We start from the raw sequence: 15489 nt of genomic DNA, 5'->3' as shown, positions 1-15489 counted from the left end.
CCCCCACCAGAGGACATGAGACTCATTGATACAAGTAAGCAATCAATGCAGTCAAAGTCTGAGTTTTGTGTTTTGTTAACTTAAATCTGCTGATCAAGTCCATCAGAAAAATCAACTCATGGTGAATGCAGATGCAACCTGACAGCTGGAAATGTTAACTAAACCAAGCAAATCTGCCCCCACAGGGGAGTAAGCCAGCCCTATGGAGCCACTCTGTAATTACTCATTCCTTCCCATCCTTGTAGGAATATCTGCACACATGGTTTGTTCTGATACAGACATATCCAACCTCTTCATTCCAAACTACTGTCTCCAAAAGAGAATGTGGCAAGTGTGTGTAACTGAGTAGCACATAGAAGGAAGAAGAAGGCAACCGTGGCTGAAAGCGACCCCACTCAATCTCATTCATGGTATGTTCAAGTTTTATTTTATTGATTAAGGATTTCTTGGGATCTGAGTGAAATGTGAACAATTGATATAAGTGGGAAGAAAGGAAATATATATAAGGAAAGAGGTATGAAGATGGACAGCAGTCTTATATCTAAAACAAGAACACTTAGTTTATATTTAGAACTATCTGCTACAAGCTCTAAATTTACTTATTTAGGACTTACACGAGGGTCAAACTTGACCTGATATAAATCAGGATGCAAATATCTTAATGTCTGGTCATATACTCACGTTGTCTGCTCTGGATACATTTCCCCTAGACAGGGCTCAGGACATAGATTCTTAGTTTTCACTCTAAATGTTAATTTTCATCCCTCAAGCAGTAACCCAAAAGCTCACCTTCCTTCACCTTTCTTTATTAAATATTTTATTTTTTTCCTTAGGACAGAGTGCAGTCTACTAGATTGCTGCTGGTTGAGTGTCAACCATATCCTAATCTTACATCTCTGAAACTGCATCTTAACTGTCCTGATTAGACCTGGGTACCTCCCAAATCTTTTCCCAGGCACATATTTACACATCATCAATACTGTGTTAACAAATAGAAGGTTCAGGATGGGAACCTTGTAGCATCCCCTTGTGCTAATGCTTGTTAACTGTCACTGGCAGCCTGAAGAACCATCTTGAGAAGGATTCTGAGGCTGTGAGCAGAGGTAGAGTCTTGCATACCTTCATAGTGTATAAACAATACATGTTTACTAAATTGAACTGAATCTATTATGTTCTAGTTTCACTCTCAGAAAGAAATATTATCTATAAGTTCTGAAGTTTCCTTTCCACTTCCCAACATGTGGTCACCTCTCCGTCCTTAACATGCTTGACCACTCTGGCTTTTGATCATGTTAATTATTACTTCTCATAGCATTCTCTTCTCTTGACTTTCTCTCTCTTGAGTTCACCTCCCTCTTAGCTCTTTCTTTTTCTTCTCTGTGGACTCCTTTTCTACCATTTATATTTTGAATATCCCCTGGGTGCTACCTTGGTCTGCTTTTCTCCTCCTTCTTACCCAGACCTGGATGGACTCATCCATGCCATGGCTTCCAGTTCTGGCCTAGTTTCTTTCCAGAGCTCCAGACTCGTAAATGTAGCTATGCATTAGACATCTCACCTCTGATATCCTTCTGCCATTTCAACCCCAATGGCCAAATCTGAGCTTCTATTCACCATGGAATCAATTCACTAGGTTACAGCCAGCATGAAAAGAATACAGTAGAATAGAACTGATGTGAAAATATCAGGAGACATCATTTGTAATAAAGGATTGAACTGTTTGGAGAAATTTTTGCATGTAGTCACTTGGTTGTGATATATAGTGTTTTCTTACAGCAGATCACAGTAAAAAAAAAAAAAAAAGTATCCTTTCCATTTCCTCTCCTAACTCTAACAAAAGCTGACCACTTTGATCCATTTTCCCTGCCATGGCCTTAATTCAGGCTCATGTCATCTCTTATCCAGACTACTGTGATATCCTCTAACTGATCATCTGCCTCTGGTCTCCCTACCTATCACCCTCTAATCCATCCCTCACAAGCTGCTGGCAAACTCTTTAAAATGAGTGTCTAATCATAGTACTCTCTGATCTAACTTCCTTAGTGTCTCTAGCTAGTTGTGGGATAATATCCAAACTCCACTGTCAGTTGTTTAAAGGATTTCTGAGTTCTTCATAACAGTATACAGTAATGTATGTGCTAAAAGTTAAACTTAATTGTAAAATCACCAAAGTATTTTTAAATAGAAAAAATGCAACTTTTAACAACAATATTATGACCACATGTGCCCTAAAAATCATGATAGGACATCTTTACATGAAACTCACTTTCTCTACAATGTAAACTCAAAGTCAGAGGTTTCTCAGTACAGATTGATAGATAAATAAAATTCTTTACTAACACAGCAATCCTAAATCAAGTTAACACTTCTCTTGGGATAAAGGAATTCTAAGCCTTGCCTTTTTTTTTTAGATTGGGATATCCTCTAGTTCTTTGCTTACTCCCAGAGTGCCTAGGACACATAGAAGTTCCTTTACAAATATGTTTATTAATATATTGATGAAAAGATTTTACTTGCATACCCCACTCCATACATAAAATAATTCCCATCAGCAGCATCTTTCTCTGAGCCTTTTTACAGTCCTTGTTTACTGTTCCAAATGTCCCTCCCTTCTTTGTCCTATTGATGAACTCCTATTCATCCCTTCAAATCTGGATTGAGTGTCCCCTCCTCTGAAAGACTTCCCTTACTTCTTTGGGGACAGGCAGTTACTGTTTCATTTTTCCCTTGCACAAGATTTTGTTCTTGTTTTTTTATGACTCATATAGAGTTAATCTGTCTCTGTCTTAGACCATGAGCTCCTTGAGAGAAGGATCAAGCAAGCTCTTCTTTGCTTCTCTGGTGCCTGGTATAAGTAATAAGTGTTGGTTGAGCTGAACTGACTACTAAGCATCTAATAATAAAAGCTTGTTTCTGAGGAGTCTAAAGAAAGCACAATATTTTTTAATTTAAATGTGGTCTTACAGTTTACAGAAATGTATATCAGTGACCTCTGATACTTTTCCAAATCTGAGAAACCAGAAGCTTAACATCCAGAGCTAAATTTTGCTAAGCAGTACTACTTACAACTTGAATCATTTTGAACAATTTACTTAATTTTTCTGAGCCTCAGCATACTATTTTTTTATGCCATATCTCTGCTCAAGAATTTACCATGGAGAGACCTTCAAGATGGCAGAGGAGTAAGACATGGAGATCACCTTCCTCCCCACAAATACATCAGAAATACATCTACACGTGGAACAACTCCTACAGAACAACCACTGAACGCTGGCAGAAGACCTGAGACCTCCCAAAAGGCAAGACACTTCCCCATGTACCTGGTTAGGGCAAAAGAAAAAAGAAAGAACAGATACAAAAGAATAGGGACGGGACCTGCACCAGTGGGAGGGAGCTGTGAAGGAGGAAAGGTTTCCACACACTAGGAAACCCCTTCATGGGTGGAGACCACTGGTGGTGGAGGGGGGAAGCTTCGGAGCCACAGAGGAGAGCACAGCAACAGGGGTGCAGAGGAGAGATTCTTGCCCAGAGGATTGGTGCCGACCAGCACTCACCAGCCCGAGAGGCTTGTCTGCTCACCCATCAGGGTGGGTGGGGGCTGGGAGCTGAGGCTCGGGCTTCGCTTAGTAGCTTAGATCCCAGGGAGAGGACTGGGGTTGGCTGCGTGAACACAGCCTGAAGGGGGCTAGTGCGCCACAGCTAGCTGGGAGGGAGTCCAGGGAAAAATGTGGAGCTGCCGAAGAGGCAAGAGACCATTGTTTCGGGCTGCAGGAGGAGAGGGGATTCAGAGCACCGCCTAAACGAGCTCCAGAGACAGGCGCGAACTGTGGCTATCAGCGTGGACACCACAGACAGGCATGAGGCACTAAGGCTGCTGCTGCAGCCACCAAGAAGCCTGTGTGCAAGTACAGGTCACCCTTCACACCTCCCCTCCTAGGAGCCTGTACAGCCCGCCACTTCCAGGATCCAGTGATCCAGGGACAACTTCCCCGGAGAACACACGGCATTCCTCACGTTGTTGCAACGTCATGCTGGTCTCTGCCACTGCAGGCTTGCCCTGCATTCCATACCCACCCCCCTCCCCCCCACCTCCCCACCCCTGGCCTGAGTGAGCCAGAGCCCCCTAATCAGCTGCTCCTTTAACCCCATCCTGTCTGGGTGAAGAACAGACATTCTCAGGCGATCTACACACAGAGGCGGGTCCAAACCCAAAGCTGAACCCCAGGAGCTGTGCGAACAGAGAAGAGAAAGGGAAATCTCTCCCAGCAGCCTCAGGAGCAGCAGATTAAATCTCCACAATCAACTTGATGTACCCTGCATCTGTGGAATACCTGAATAGACAATGAATCATCTGAAATTGAGGAGGTGGACTTTGGGAGCAACTGTGCACATGGGGTTTGCTTTCTGTACCTAATTTGTTTCTGGTTTTATGTTTATGTTAGTTTAGTACTTAGAGTTTATTATCATTGGTAGATTTGTTTATTGATTTGGTTGCTCCTTCCCCTTTTTTAAATATATATAGATATATATATTTTTTCCTTTTTCTCTTTTTCTGAGTGTGTATGTGTATGCTTCTTTTTGTGAGTTTGTCTGTATAGCTTTGCATTTACCACTTGTCCTAGGGTTCTGCCTGTCCGTTTTTTTTGTTTTTTTTTAAATTTAAAAACATTTTTTTATTTTTAATTTTTTAAATATTTTATTTCAATAACTTTATCTTCCTTCCTTCCCTCCCTCCCTCCCTCCCTCCCTCCCTCCCTCCTTCCCTCCCGAGCGGTGTGGCTGACAGCAACTTGATGCTCCAGCCAGGTGTCAGGCCTGTGCCTCTGAGGTGGGAGAGCTGAGTTCAGGACATTGGTCCACCAGAGACCTCCTGGCTCCACGTAACATCAAACGGCAAAAGCTCTCGCAGAGAGCTCCATCTCAATGCTAAGACCCAGTTCCACTGAACAAGCAGCAAGTTACAGTGCTGGACACCCTATTCCAAACAACTAGCAAGATAGGAACACAACCCCACCCATTAGCAGAGAGGCTGCCTAAAATCATAATAAGGTCACAGACACCAAAAACACACCACCAGACGCGGTTCTGCCCACCAGAAAGACAAAACCAGCCTCATCCACCAGAACACAGGCACCAGTCCCCTCCACCAGGAAGCCCACACAACGCACTGAAGCAACCTTAGCCACTGCGGGCAGATGCCAAAAACAACGGGAACTACAAACATGCAGCCTGCAAAAAGGAGCCCCCAAACACAGTAAGTTAAGCAAAATGAGAAGACAGAAAAACACACAGCAGATGAAGGAGTAGGGTAAAAACCCACCAGACCAAACAAATGAAGAGGAAATAGGCAGTCTCCTGAAAAAGAATTCAGAGTAATGATAGTAAAGATGATACAAAATCTTGGAAATAGAACGGAGAAAATACAAGAAATGTTTAACGGGACCTAGAAGAACTAAAGAGCAAACAAACAATGATAAACAACACAATAAATGAAATTAAAAATTCTCTACAAGGAATCAATAGCAGAATACCTGAGGCAGAAGAACAGATAAGTGACCTGGAAGATAAAATAGTGGAAATAACTACCACAGAACAGAATAAAGAAGAAAGAATGAAAAGAATTGAGGACAGTCTCAGAGACTTCTGGGACAACATTAAACGCACCAACATTCGAATTATAGGGCTCCCAGAAGAAGAAAAGAAAAACAAAGGGACTAAGAAAATATTTGAAGAGATTATAGATGAAAACTTCCCTAATGTGGGAAAGGAAATGGTTAATCAAGTCCAGGAAGCACAGAAAGTCCCATACAGGATAAATCCAAAGAGAAACACATGAAGAAACATTAACCACACTATCAAAAATTAAATACAAAGAAAAAATATTAAAAGCAGAAAGGGAAAAACAACAAATAACATACAAGGGACTCCCCATAAGCTTAACAGCTGATCTTTCAGCAGAAACTCTGCAAGCCAGAAGGGAGTGGTAGGACATATTTAAAGTGATGAAAGGGAAAATCCTACAACCAAGATTTCTGTACCCAGCAAGGATCTCATTCAGATTCAACAGAGAAATTAAAACCTTTACAGACAAGCAAAAGCTAAGAGAATTCAGCACCACCAAACCAGCTTTCCAACAAATGCTAAAGGAACTTCTTTAGGCAGGAAACACAAGAGAAGGAAAAGACCTACAATAACAAACCCAAAACAATTAAGAAAATGGTAATAGGAACATACATATTGATAATTAGCTTAAAACTAAATGGATTAATTGCTCCAACCAAAAGACATAGACGGGCTGAATGGACACAAAAACAAGACCCATATATATGCTGTCTACAAGAGACCCACTTCAGACCTAGGGACACTTACAGACTGAAAGTGAGGGGTTGGAAAAAGATATTCCATGCAAATGGAAATCAAAAGAAAGCTGGAGAAGCAATTCTCATATCAGACAAAATAGACTTAAAATAAATACTATTACAAGAGACACAGACAGATACACATAATGATCAAGGGATCAATCCAAGTAGAAGATATAACAATTATAAATATTTATGCATCCAACATAGGAGCACCTCAATACATAAGGCAAATGCTAACAGCCATAAAAGGGGAAATCGACAGTAACACAGCCATAGTAGGGGACTTTAACACCCCACTTTCACCAATGGACAGATCATCCAAAATGAAAATAAATAAGGAAACACAAGCTTTAAATGATACATTAAACAAGATGGACTTAATTGATATTTATAGGACATTCCATCCAAAAACAACAGAATACACTTTTTTCTCAAGTGCTTAAGGAACATTCTCCAGGTTACATCATATCTTGGGTCACAAATCAAGCCTGGGTAAATTTAAGAAAACTGAAATCATATCAAGTATCTTTTCCGACCACAATACTATGAGACTAGATATCAATTACAGGAAAAAATCTGTAAAAAATAGAAACACATGGAGGCTACACAATATGCTACTAAATAACCAAGAGATCACTGAGGAAATCAAAGAGGAAATTAAAAAATACCTAGAAACAAATGACAATGAAAACACAATGACCCAAAACCTATGGGATGCAGCAAAAGCAGTTCCAAGAGGGAAGTTTATAGCAATGCAATCCAACCTCAAGAAGCAAGAAACATCTCAAACAACCTAAACTTACATCTAAAGCAATTAGAGAAAGAAGAACAAAAAAACCCCAAAGTTAGCAGAAGGAAAGAAATCATAAAGATCAGAAATAAATGAAAAAGAAATGAAGGAAACAATGGCAAAGATCAATAAAACTAAAAGCTGGTTCTTTGAGAAGATAAAAACTTTATAAACCATTAGCCAGACTCAAGAAAAAAAGGGAGAATACGCAAATCAATAGAATTAGAAATGAAAAAGGAGATGTAACAACTGACACTGCAGAAATACAAAGAAGCATGAGAGATTACTACAACAATTCTATGCCAATAAAATGGACAACCTGGAAGAAATGGACACATTCTTAGAAAAGCACAACCTTCCAAGACTGAACCAGGAAGAAATAGAATATATAAACAGACCAATCACAAGCACTGAAATTGAGACTGTCATTAAAAATCTTCCAACAAACAAAAGCCCAGGACCAGATGGCTTCACAGGCAAATTCTATCAAACATTTGGAGAAGAGCTAACACCTATCCTTCTCAAACTCTTCCAAAATATAGCAGATGGAGGAACACTCCCAAACTCATTCTATGAGGCCACCATCACCCTGATACCAAAATGAGACAAAGATGTCACAAAAAAGAAAACTACAGGCCAATATCACTGATGAACATAGATTCAGAAATCCTCAACAAAATACTAGCAAACAGAATCCAACAGCACATTAAAAGGATCATACAGCATGATCAAGTGAGGTTTATCCCAGGAATGCAAGGAGTCTTCAATATACACAAATCAATCAATGTGAAGGAGAAAAACCACATGATCATCTCAATTGATGAAGAAAAAGCTTTAGACAAAATTCAACACCCATTTATGATAAAAACCCTGCAGAAAGTAGGCATACAGGGAACTTTCCTCAACATAATAAAGGCCATCTGTGACAAGCCCACAGCCAACATCGTTCTCAATGGTGAAAAACTGAAATCATTTCCTCTGAGATCAGGAACAATACAAAGTTGTCCACTCTCACCACTGTTATTCAACATAGTTTTGGAAGTTTTAACCACAGCAATCAGAGAAGAACAAGAAATAAAAGGAATCCAAATCAGAAAAGAAGAAGTAAAACTGTCACTGTTTGCAGATGACATGATACTATACATGGAGAATCCTAAAGATGCTACCAGAAAACTACTAGAGCTAATCAATGAATTTGGTAAAGTAGCAGGATACAAAATTAATGCACAGAAATCTCTTGCATTCCTATACATTAATGATGAAAAATCTGAAAGAGAAATGAAGGAAACACTCCCATATACCATTGTAACAAAAAGAATAAAATACCTGGGAATAATCCTACCTAAGGAGACAAAAGATCTGTAGGCAGAAAACTAAGACACTGATGAAAAAAATTAAAGATGATACAAACAGATGGAGGGGTATACCATGTTCTAGGATTGGAAGAATCAACATTTTGAAAATGACTATACCACCCAAAGCAATCTACAGATTCAGTGCAATACTTATCAAACTACCACTGGCATTTTTCACAGAACTAGAAGAAAAAATTTCACAATTTGTATGGAAATCAGAAGACACCAAATAGCCAAAGCGATCTTGAGAAAGAAGAGTGGAGCTGGAGGAATCAGACTTCCGGACTTCCGACTCATAAAGCTACAGTAATCAAGACAGTATGGTACTGGCACAAAAACAGAAATATAGATCAATGGAACAGGATAGAAAGCCCAGAGATAAACCCACACACATATGGTCACCTTATCTTTGATAAAGGAGGCAAGAGTACACAATGCAGAAAAGACAGCCTCTTCAATAAGTGGTGCTGGGAAAACTGGACAGCTACATGTAAAAGAATGAAATTAGAACACTCCCTAACACCACACACAAAAATAAACTCAAAATGGGTTAAAGACCTAAATGTAAGGCCAGACACTATAAATCTCTTAGAGGAAAACATAGGCAGAACAGTCTATGACATAAATCACAGCAAGATCCTTTTTGACCCACCTCCTAGAGAAATGGAAATAGAAACAAAAATAAACAAACGGGACCTAATGAAACTGTAAAGCTTTGCACAGCAAGGGAAACCACAAACAAGATGAAAAGACAACCCTCAGAATGGGAGGAAATATTTGCAGATGAAGCAACTGACAAAGGATTAATCTCCAAAATTTACAAGCAGCTCATGCAGCTCAATATCCGAAAAAACTAACAACCCAATCCAAATATGGGCCAAAGACCTAAATAGACATTTCTGCAGAGAAGATATACAGATTGCCAACAAACACGTGAAAGAATGCTCAACATCATTAATCATTAGAGAAATGCAAATCAAAACTACAATGAGGTATCACCTCATACCAGTCAGAATGGCCATCATCAAAAGATGTACAAATAATAAATGCTGGAGAGGGTGTGGAGAACAGGGAACCCTCTTGCACTGTTCGTGGGAATGTATATTGAGACAGCCACTGTGGAGAACAGTATGGTGGTTCCTTAAAAAACTAAAAATAGAAGTACCATACAACCCAGCAATCCCACTACTGGGCATATACCCTGAGAAAACCATAATTCAAAAGGAGTCATGTACCACAATGTTCATTGCGGCTCTGTTTACAATACCCAGGACATGGAAGCAACCTAAGTGTCCATTGACAGATGAATGGATGAAGAAGATGTGGCACATATATACAATGGAATATTACCTAGCCATAAAAAGAAACGAAAGTGAGTTATTTGTAGTGAGGTGGATGGACCTAGAGTCTGTCATACAGAGTGAAGTTAAGTCAGAAAGAGAAAAACAAATACTGTATGCTAACACATATATATGGAATCTAAAAAAAAAAAAAAATAATGGTTCTGAAGGACCTAGGGGCAGGATAAGAATAAAGACACAGATGTAGAGAATGGACTTGGGTACACGGGGAGAGGGAAGGGTAAGCTGGGATGAAGTGAGGGAGTGGCATGGACATATATACACCACCAAATGTAAAATAGATAGCTAGTGGGGAGCAGCTGCATAGCACAGGGAGATCAGCTCAGTGCTTTGTGACCACCTAGAGGGGTGGGATAGGGAGGGTGGGAGGGAGACGCAAGAGGGAGGAGATATGGGGATATATGTATATGTATAGCTGATTCACTTTGTTATAAAGCAGAAACTAACACACTATTGTAAAGCAATTATACTCCAATAAAGATGTTAAAAAAAACAAAAAAAATTTACCATGGCACTGCGGTCATTAATATAACCAATCTAAATGCCTTTATTCATTCACTCAGTAAATATTTTTTGAAGCTTTCCTAGCTCCAAGGACACAGCAGTGCACAAATCCAAAGGCAAAGTCCCCACTTTCATGGAATTATGTTCTAGGGTAAGCCTCTCTCGCTCAGGTCCCTTCAACAGCCTTTCTCCTTACCTTATAAGGGTACCCAGCCCGTCAAGACTTCTCCAGTTGAATCATGAGAGACTCCTTACTGTCCCACAGTTTTCCCATTCCTGTCTGTTCTTTTGTTTTTTCTGCCTAGAATACCCTTATATTTTCTGACCAGTTGTCAGTATCCAGCCTTTGCTTTTAGTTCCTGCTCAAAAGTTACTGTGTTGAGAAAATCATCCCTAATGTAATTATTTCTTCATTATTTTTATTTCATAATGAACTTGGACAATGCATTCAATTTTCATTTATGCCTGCCTCCTGATGACTCTTGCAAAGATTTCTTATATTCCAAAGTTGATTATAAACTTATTGACGTAAAACCTGTGTCTTCTACTTTTTTTTCACATGTGGTACAGACTGTTTATTGTCCTCTAATATACATTTTCACCTTCCTTTTAATACTAGAACCCCCTAAAATTTTATCTGGTGACATAGTTGTCCAACTAGAGATTACATTTCCCAGTATTTGCAACTAGGTAAGGTCACAGAGACTAAATTCCGGTCAATGGAATGTCAACAGAAGTGATTGTTTGCCCTCTACTTCCTTAACCCCCTTCCTGTGGACTGGAATGTGATCTTGGAAGTGATCAGTCATCTTGGACCTTGAAGATGAGGGCCAACCCCAAGGGAATGGTAATACAAGAGAGGTCATCTAGGTTTTCTGGGCTACTTTTTGGAGCAGACCTGTCTTTTTCCGGTATATGGCCTATGGCCTTGAATTTTTATGCACTAGGAAAACAAACTTCTGTCTTATTTAGGTCACTGTTCTTGGCCTTTTGTAAAACATTGAAACTTATATCCTAACTAATACAATGCTCCTTACAGTACTTAACATAGAACATTATGAGTAGACTGCTAAATAAATACCTATTAAATGAGTGAATGTACCTCTGAATTTAATGACATAAGCATTCAGTAATAAAGTGATTTGGTTTTGGTTTTGTTTTTTCTTGAATATTCCATTCATTATGTATTTCAAAGAGAAAGGATGGTTCTCATATATTTTTAAAATAAATTTATTTATTTTTGGCTGCATTGGGTCTTTGTTACTGTGCGAGGGCTTTTTCTAGTTGCAGCGAGCGGGGGCTACTCTTCATTGCAGTGCGCAGGCTTCTCTTTGCGGTGGCTTCTCTTTTTGCTGAGCATGGGCTCTAGGCACGTGGGCTTCAGTGGTTGTGGCACGCGGGCTCAGTAGGCTCCTGGGCTCTAGAGCACAGGCTCAGGAGTTGTGGCGCACAGGCTTAGCTGCTCCGTGGCATGTGGATCTCCTGGACCAGGGCTCGAACCCGTGTCCCCTACATTGCCAGGAGGATTCTTAACCACTGTGCCACCAGGGAAGCCCGGTTCTGATACTTTTTTTTTCAGTGAATTATATTCATTTTGTTGGAAATATGACACACTGTCAGTATACTCTGTCCTTCTGATATCACTGAATAAGACTTTTGGAGGAACTATCTGGAATAGGATAGTTTGGCAGTAAAATGTGTCATTAAAGAGAGAACTTTTAAATAAATAGGAAACTTTGCAGAAATCTTACAGTTTTGAAATCTATAGAGAAACATGGTCACAACAGATGTCTATAGCTCCTTGTCCTGCCCAGGTGCACCATTACCTCGCAGAATTACAAAGCAGAGGAAACAACATACCTCCAAATCTCCTGAGATATTGGCACCAGCAAGGATCCCAGTTGCTGCTGGGAAAAAAATGGCAAAGACAGAGAAGAAGCCTTCACCTTTTGTGAAGCTTGGCCCAAAGTTTTCTGCAAATATTGATGCTGCAACACAAATAATGAGAAAATTATCATGTAGACTTTCTTCACAGGTAGGAGATAAAGTTACATTTGGCTTCTATGGCCCTAAATGCAAAGTGTTCCTGTAATCTAAATGGAATGAGCTTGAAGATATTGGTGTACTCCTGATGAACCTCATGTGAATATTTGCCAAGAGTCAAAATACATGTCAGAAGGTTTTAGATCTCTAGGACATACCCTGAAAAATCAATAATTTTCATGCAAACAGAGACCCATGCTGTCTAACTCCTTTGAATCTAGAAGATTGAAAAAGAAGGATATGGAAAATTTTCTCATGACCCTACTGGCATACTCACAAATATACCACACAACATTGCCCTACACACATACAGCTACATTCTCACATATATATGCACCTTAATCAGCACACTGCTTTTCTATGCCTTTTTAAAAAACATTGTAGGAAAAAAACAAAAAAAAACATTGTAGGAGAAACTTGTGGGTGAGGCTATCTTAGAGTTTTTTTTCACTAATGTACTAACCTCCCTGCCCCTGTCTCTAGAGTTGGATCTTAGATCCTTATACCAAATTCTCATGTATGGAGACTATATATATATATATATATATATATATATATATATATATATATATATATATATATATATATATAATCTTTTTATTATATAATACATATATATGGAGAGAGAGAGAGAGGAGCCTTGGTCATAAAATAATAATATCCCACAGGTTGTCACCAAATTATTTCAATGAAAAGGAAACGGACTTCCCTGGTGGCACCGTGGTTAAGAATCTGCCTGCCAATGCAAGGGACACGGGTTTGAGCCCTGGTCTGGGAAAATCCCACATGCCTCAGAGCAACTAAGCCCGTGTGCCACAACTACTGAGCCTGCACTCTAGAGCCCACGAGCCACAACTACTGAGCCCACACGCCACAACCACTGAAGGCCGTGCTCTCTAGGGCCTGTCCTCAGCAACAAGAGAAGCCACCGCAGTGAGAAGCCTGCACGCTGCAATGAAGAGTAGCTCCTGCTTGCTGCAACTAGAGAAATTCCATGTGCTGCAGCTAGAGAAAGCCCATGTGCAGGAACAATGACCCAATGCAGCCAAAAAATTGATTAATTAATTTTTTTAAAAGAAGAAAATTTAAAAAAAGAAAACAATGTAGAAGAAAAACAGAAAGAAAAGCAAAGAAAGAAAAGGAAGGAAGAAAAATATGAACAAAAGAATCTAGGATGATGCAAAAATAAGGAAAGAAAATTTAAAACATAAAAATTACAGCAGGAGCTGGAAGAAGGGAGAAGAATCAAAAGGAAAAGGATTTGCAAAGCAAACGACAATTTTACAAAGAAAAAGAATCAGGAAGAAAGAAGTGATGTGATATAAAAAGGGAACAAATACTGACAACTGAGTAAATAATGAAGGGAAATGTAAAAAACCCTCAGCAGTGGATTCTTTTTTTTTTTTTTTTTTTTTGCGATATGCGGACCTCTCACTGTTGTGGCCTCTCCCATTGCGGAGCACAGAATGCGGATGCGCAGGCTCAGCAGCCATGGCCATGGCTCACGGGCCCAGCCGCTCCGCGGCATGTGGGATCTTCCTGGACCGGGGCACGAACCCGTGTCTCCTGCATCGGCAGGCAGATTCTCAACCACTGCGCCACCAGGGAAGCCCAGCAGTGGATTCTTGAGTAAACTAGTGTGGAAAGATAGGAAAGAGTGCATAGGCAGAGTAGAATAGAAGAGAGAAGTCAAAATTTATGCCCAGTGCCATGCCATTATCACAGATGCTATATTAATAACTCCTACAATCTTTTATGCTTGAAAACCTGACAGTGATGCTCAACTAGGTAATGCTATAAGAAAGCAAGGTACAAAATTCTAGCAGGAAGAAAAAATGACTGTGTTTGACTTCAGTGCTCTTAGTGGTTGGACACATTATCTGAGCTATGTTCTCTTTCTTGTGCATGCACTCTACTTCTACTATTTGACAGAAACAACAATGTGTCCAGAACTTTAAGGTTTTCAAAGCACTTTAACATCTGCTATCTTACTTGCTTTTCAAAATCCCTTTAGGAAGTTGTTATCATGACCCCCACCTTGGCAGGAAAATCTGAGAAGCAATCATGTCAGTTTGCAGGAGGATTGAGACTCACTCCAGTTCTCCGGACTCCAACCCCAGGCTCTTCCCTGGATCACACTGGGATTCCAGTGGCTGGGGTAGGAATCATGGGGATGGTGATGGGGGCAGGCAATGGAGAACCATTACGGCAGAGCAAGTTATTTGTCATATGTACCTTGGTAATTAAAGAAACCTCTGGACTTTTTCTCATTGTTGGATGGAATGACAGTTCCAATGAAGAAGTTTGCAATAGCAATGAGAAGAATGATCAGAAGAATCACTTGAGCCTGGAATGACAAAGTAACAAGAGGTCAAATTAGATTTATTCAATGACTTTTTACATAATTATAAGAGTTATATGTACCCACTGAAGAAAGACACTATCTAATAATTCCAGTTAAGATTCTACTATCCAAAGTAGGTAATAAGTGTGTTCTCATAAAATGGCATCTTAATGAGCCTTATTTGGCCTGAGTATAGATGTTACATTTTCAATGGGTGCATGTGCTTGGGCACTTGAAGGTGACATTTCAAGAGCATTTCAAGTACTAAATGGGTAACTTAGTACAGTGTTCCTAAGAATATAAATGGAGCCAAAAGATTGAACACTGATAGAGTTGGTTTCTTTCCTAGGCAGAGCACCTATGGATTCCTCCCCTTCACAGTAATAACTGCAGAAGGAGTATGAGAACACAGAATGATGCATAGAATTCCCATGATGCCTAGTGCACTTGACGTTGGGCTACCATACCAGTGTGTGCCCAGCATAAGTGTTCTGCAAGGTTGACCAGCCAAATCACTGTTCTTTAGTCCATCTAACACTTCATAGAGGTTATTGGCTTGGCATTCCCATATGCTGTTCCCTCTGCTGGAAGCACACTTTTCCCTACACTTTGCAAAACTGTATCTTTCCTCTCATCCATTATGTATTAGTTACCTCCTCAGAGAGGCCCTTCTTGATCACTGAATCTAAACAATAAGAGCTAATGTTCACAGAGGGCTTACAATACAGCA

General features: G+C 39.8%; 1 protein-coding gene and 1 long non-coding RNA gene across 9 annotated transcripts in view; one reads left to right on the top strand and one right to left on the bottom strand.

Moving 5' to 3' along the window:
* The window catches only part of LOC131753758 (uncharacterized), a 127869-nt gene that overhangs the window by 74979 nt on the left and 37401 nt on the right, over positions 1–15489 (top strand). For all 8 annotated transcript variants that reach the window (XR_010839692.1, XR_010839687.1, XR_010839693.1 and 5 more), the window contains 2 exons: positions 246–410; positions 3147–3299. This is a non-coding gene — a long non-coding RNA (uncharacterized lncRNA). The remainder of the gene's footprint in view (positions 1–245; positions 411–3146; positions 3300–15489) is intronic.
* The window catches only part of SLC12A1 (solute carrier family 12 member 1), a 91166-nt gene that overhangs the window by 53630 nt on the left and 22047 nt on the right, over positions 1–15489 (bottom strand). Inside the window, exons 7-8 of the mRNA XM_059059450.2 lie at positions 14651–14762; positions 12233–12360 (exon numbers count right to left, since the gene is read on the bottom strand). Of these exons, the coding sequence (XP_058915433.1) occupies positions 12233–12360; positions 14651–14762 (240 nt within the window). The remainder of the gene's footprint in view (positions 1–12232; positions 12361–14650; positions 14763–15489) is intronic.

Source organism: Kogia breviceps, chromosome 3, assembly GCF_026419965.1.
Source record: "Kogia breviceps isolate mKogBre1 chromosome 3, mKogBre1 haplotype 1, whole genome shotgun sequence".
Lineage (NCBI taxonomy): Eukaryota > Metazoa > Chordata > Mammalia > Artiodactyla > Physeteridae > Kogia > Kogia breviceps.
Note: the sequence above shows the minus strand (reverse complement) of the source record. Positions and strands in the feature narration are given on the sequence as shown.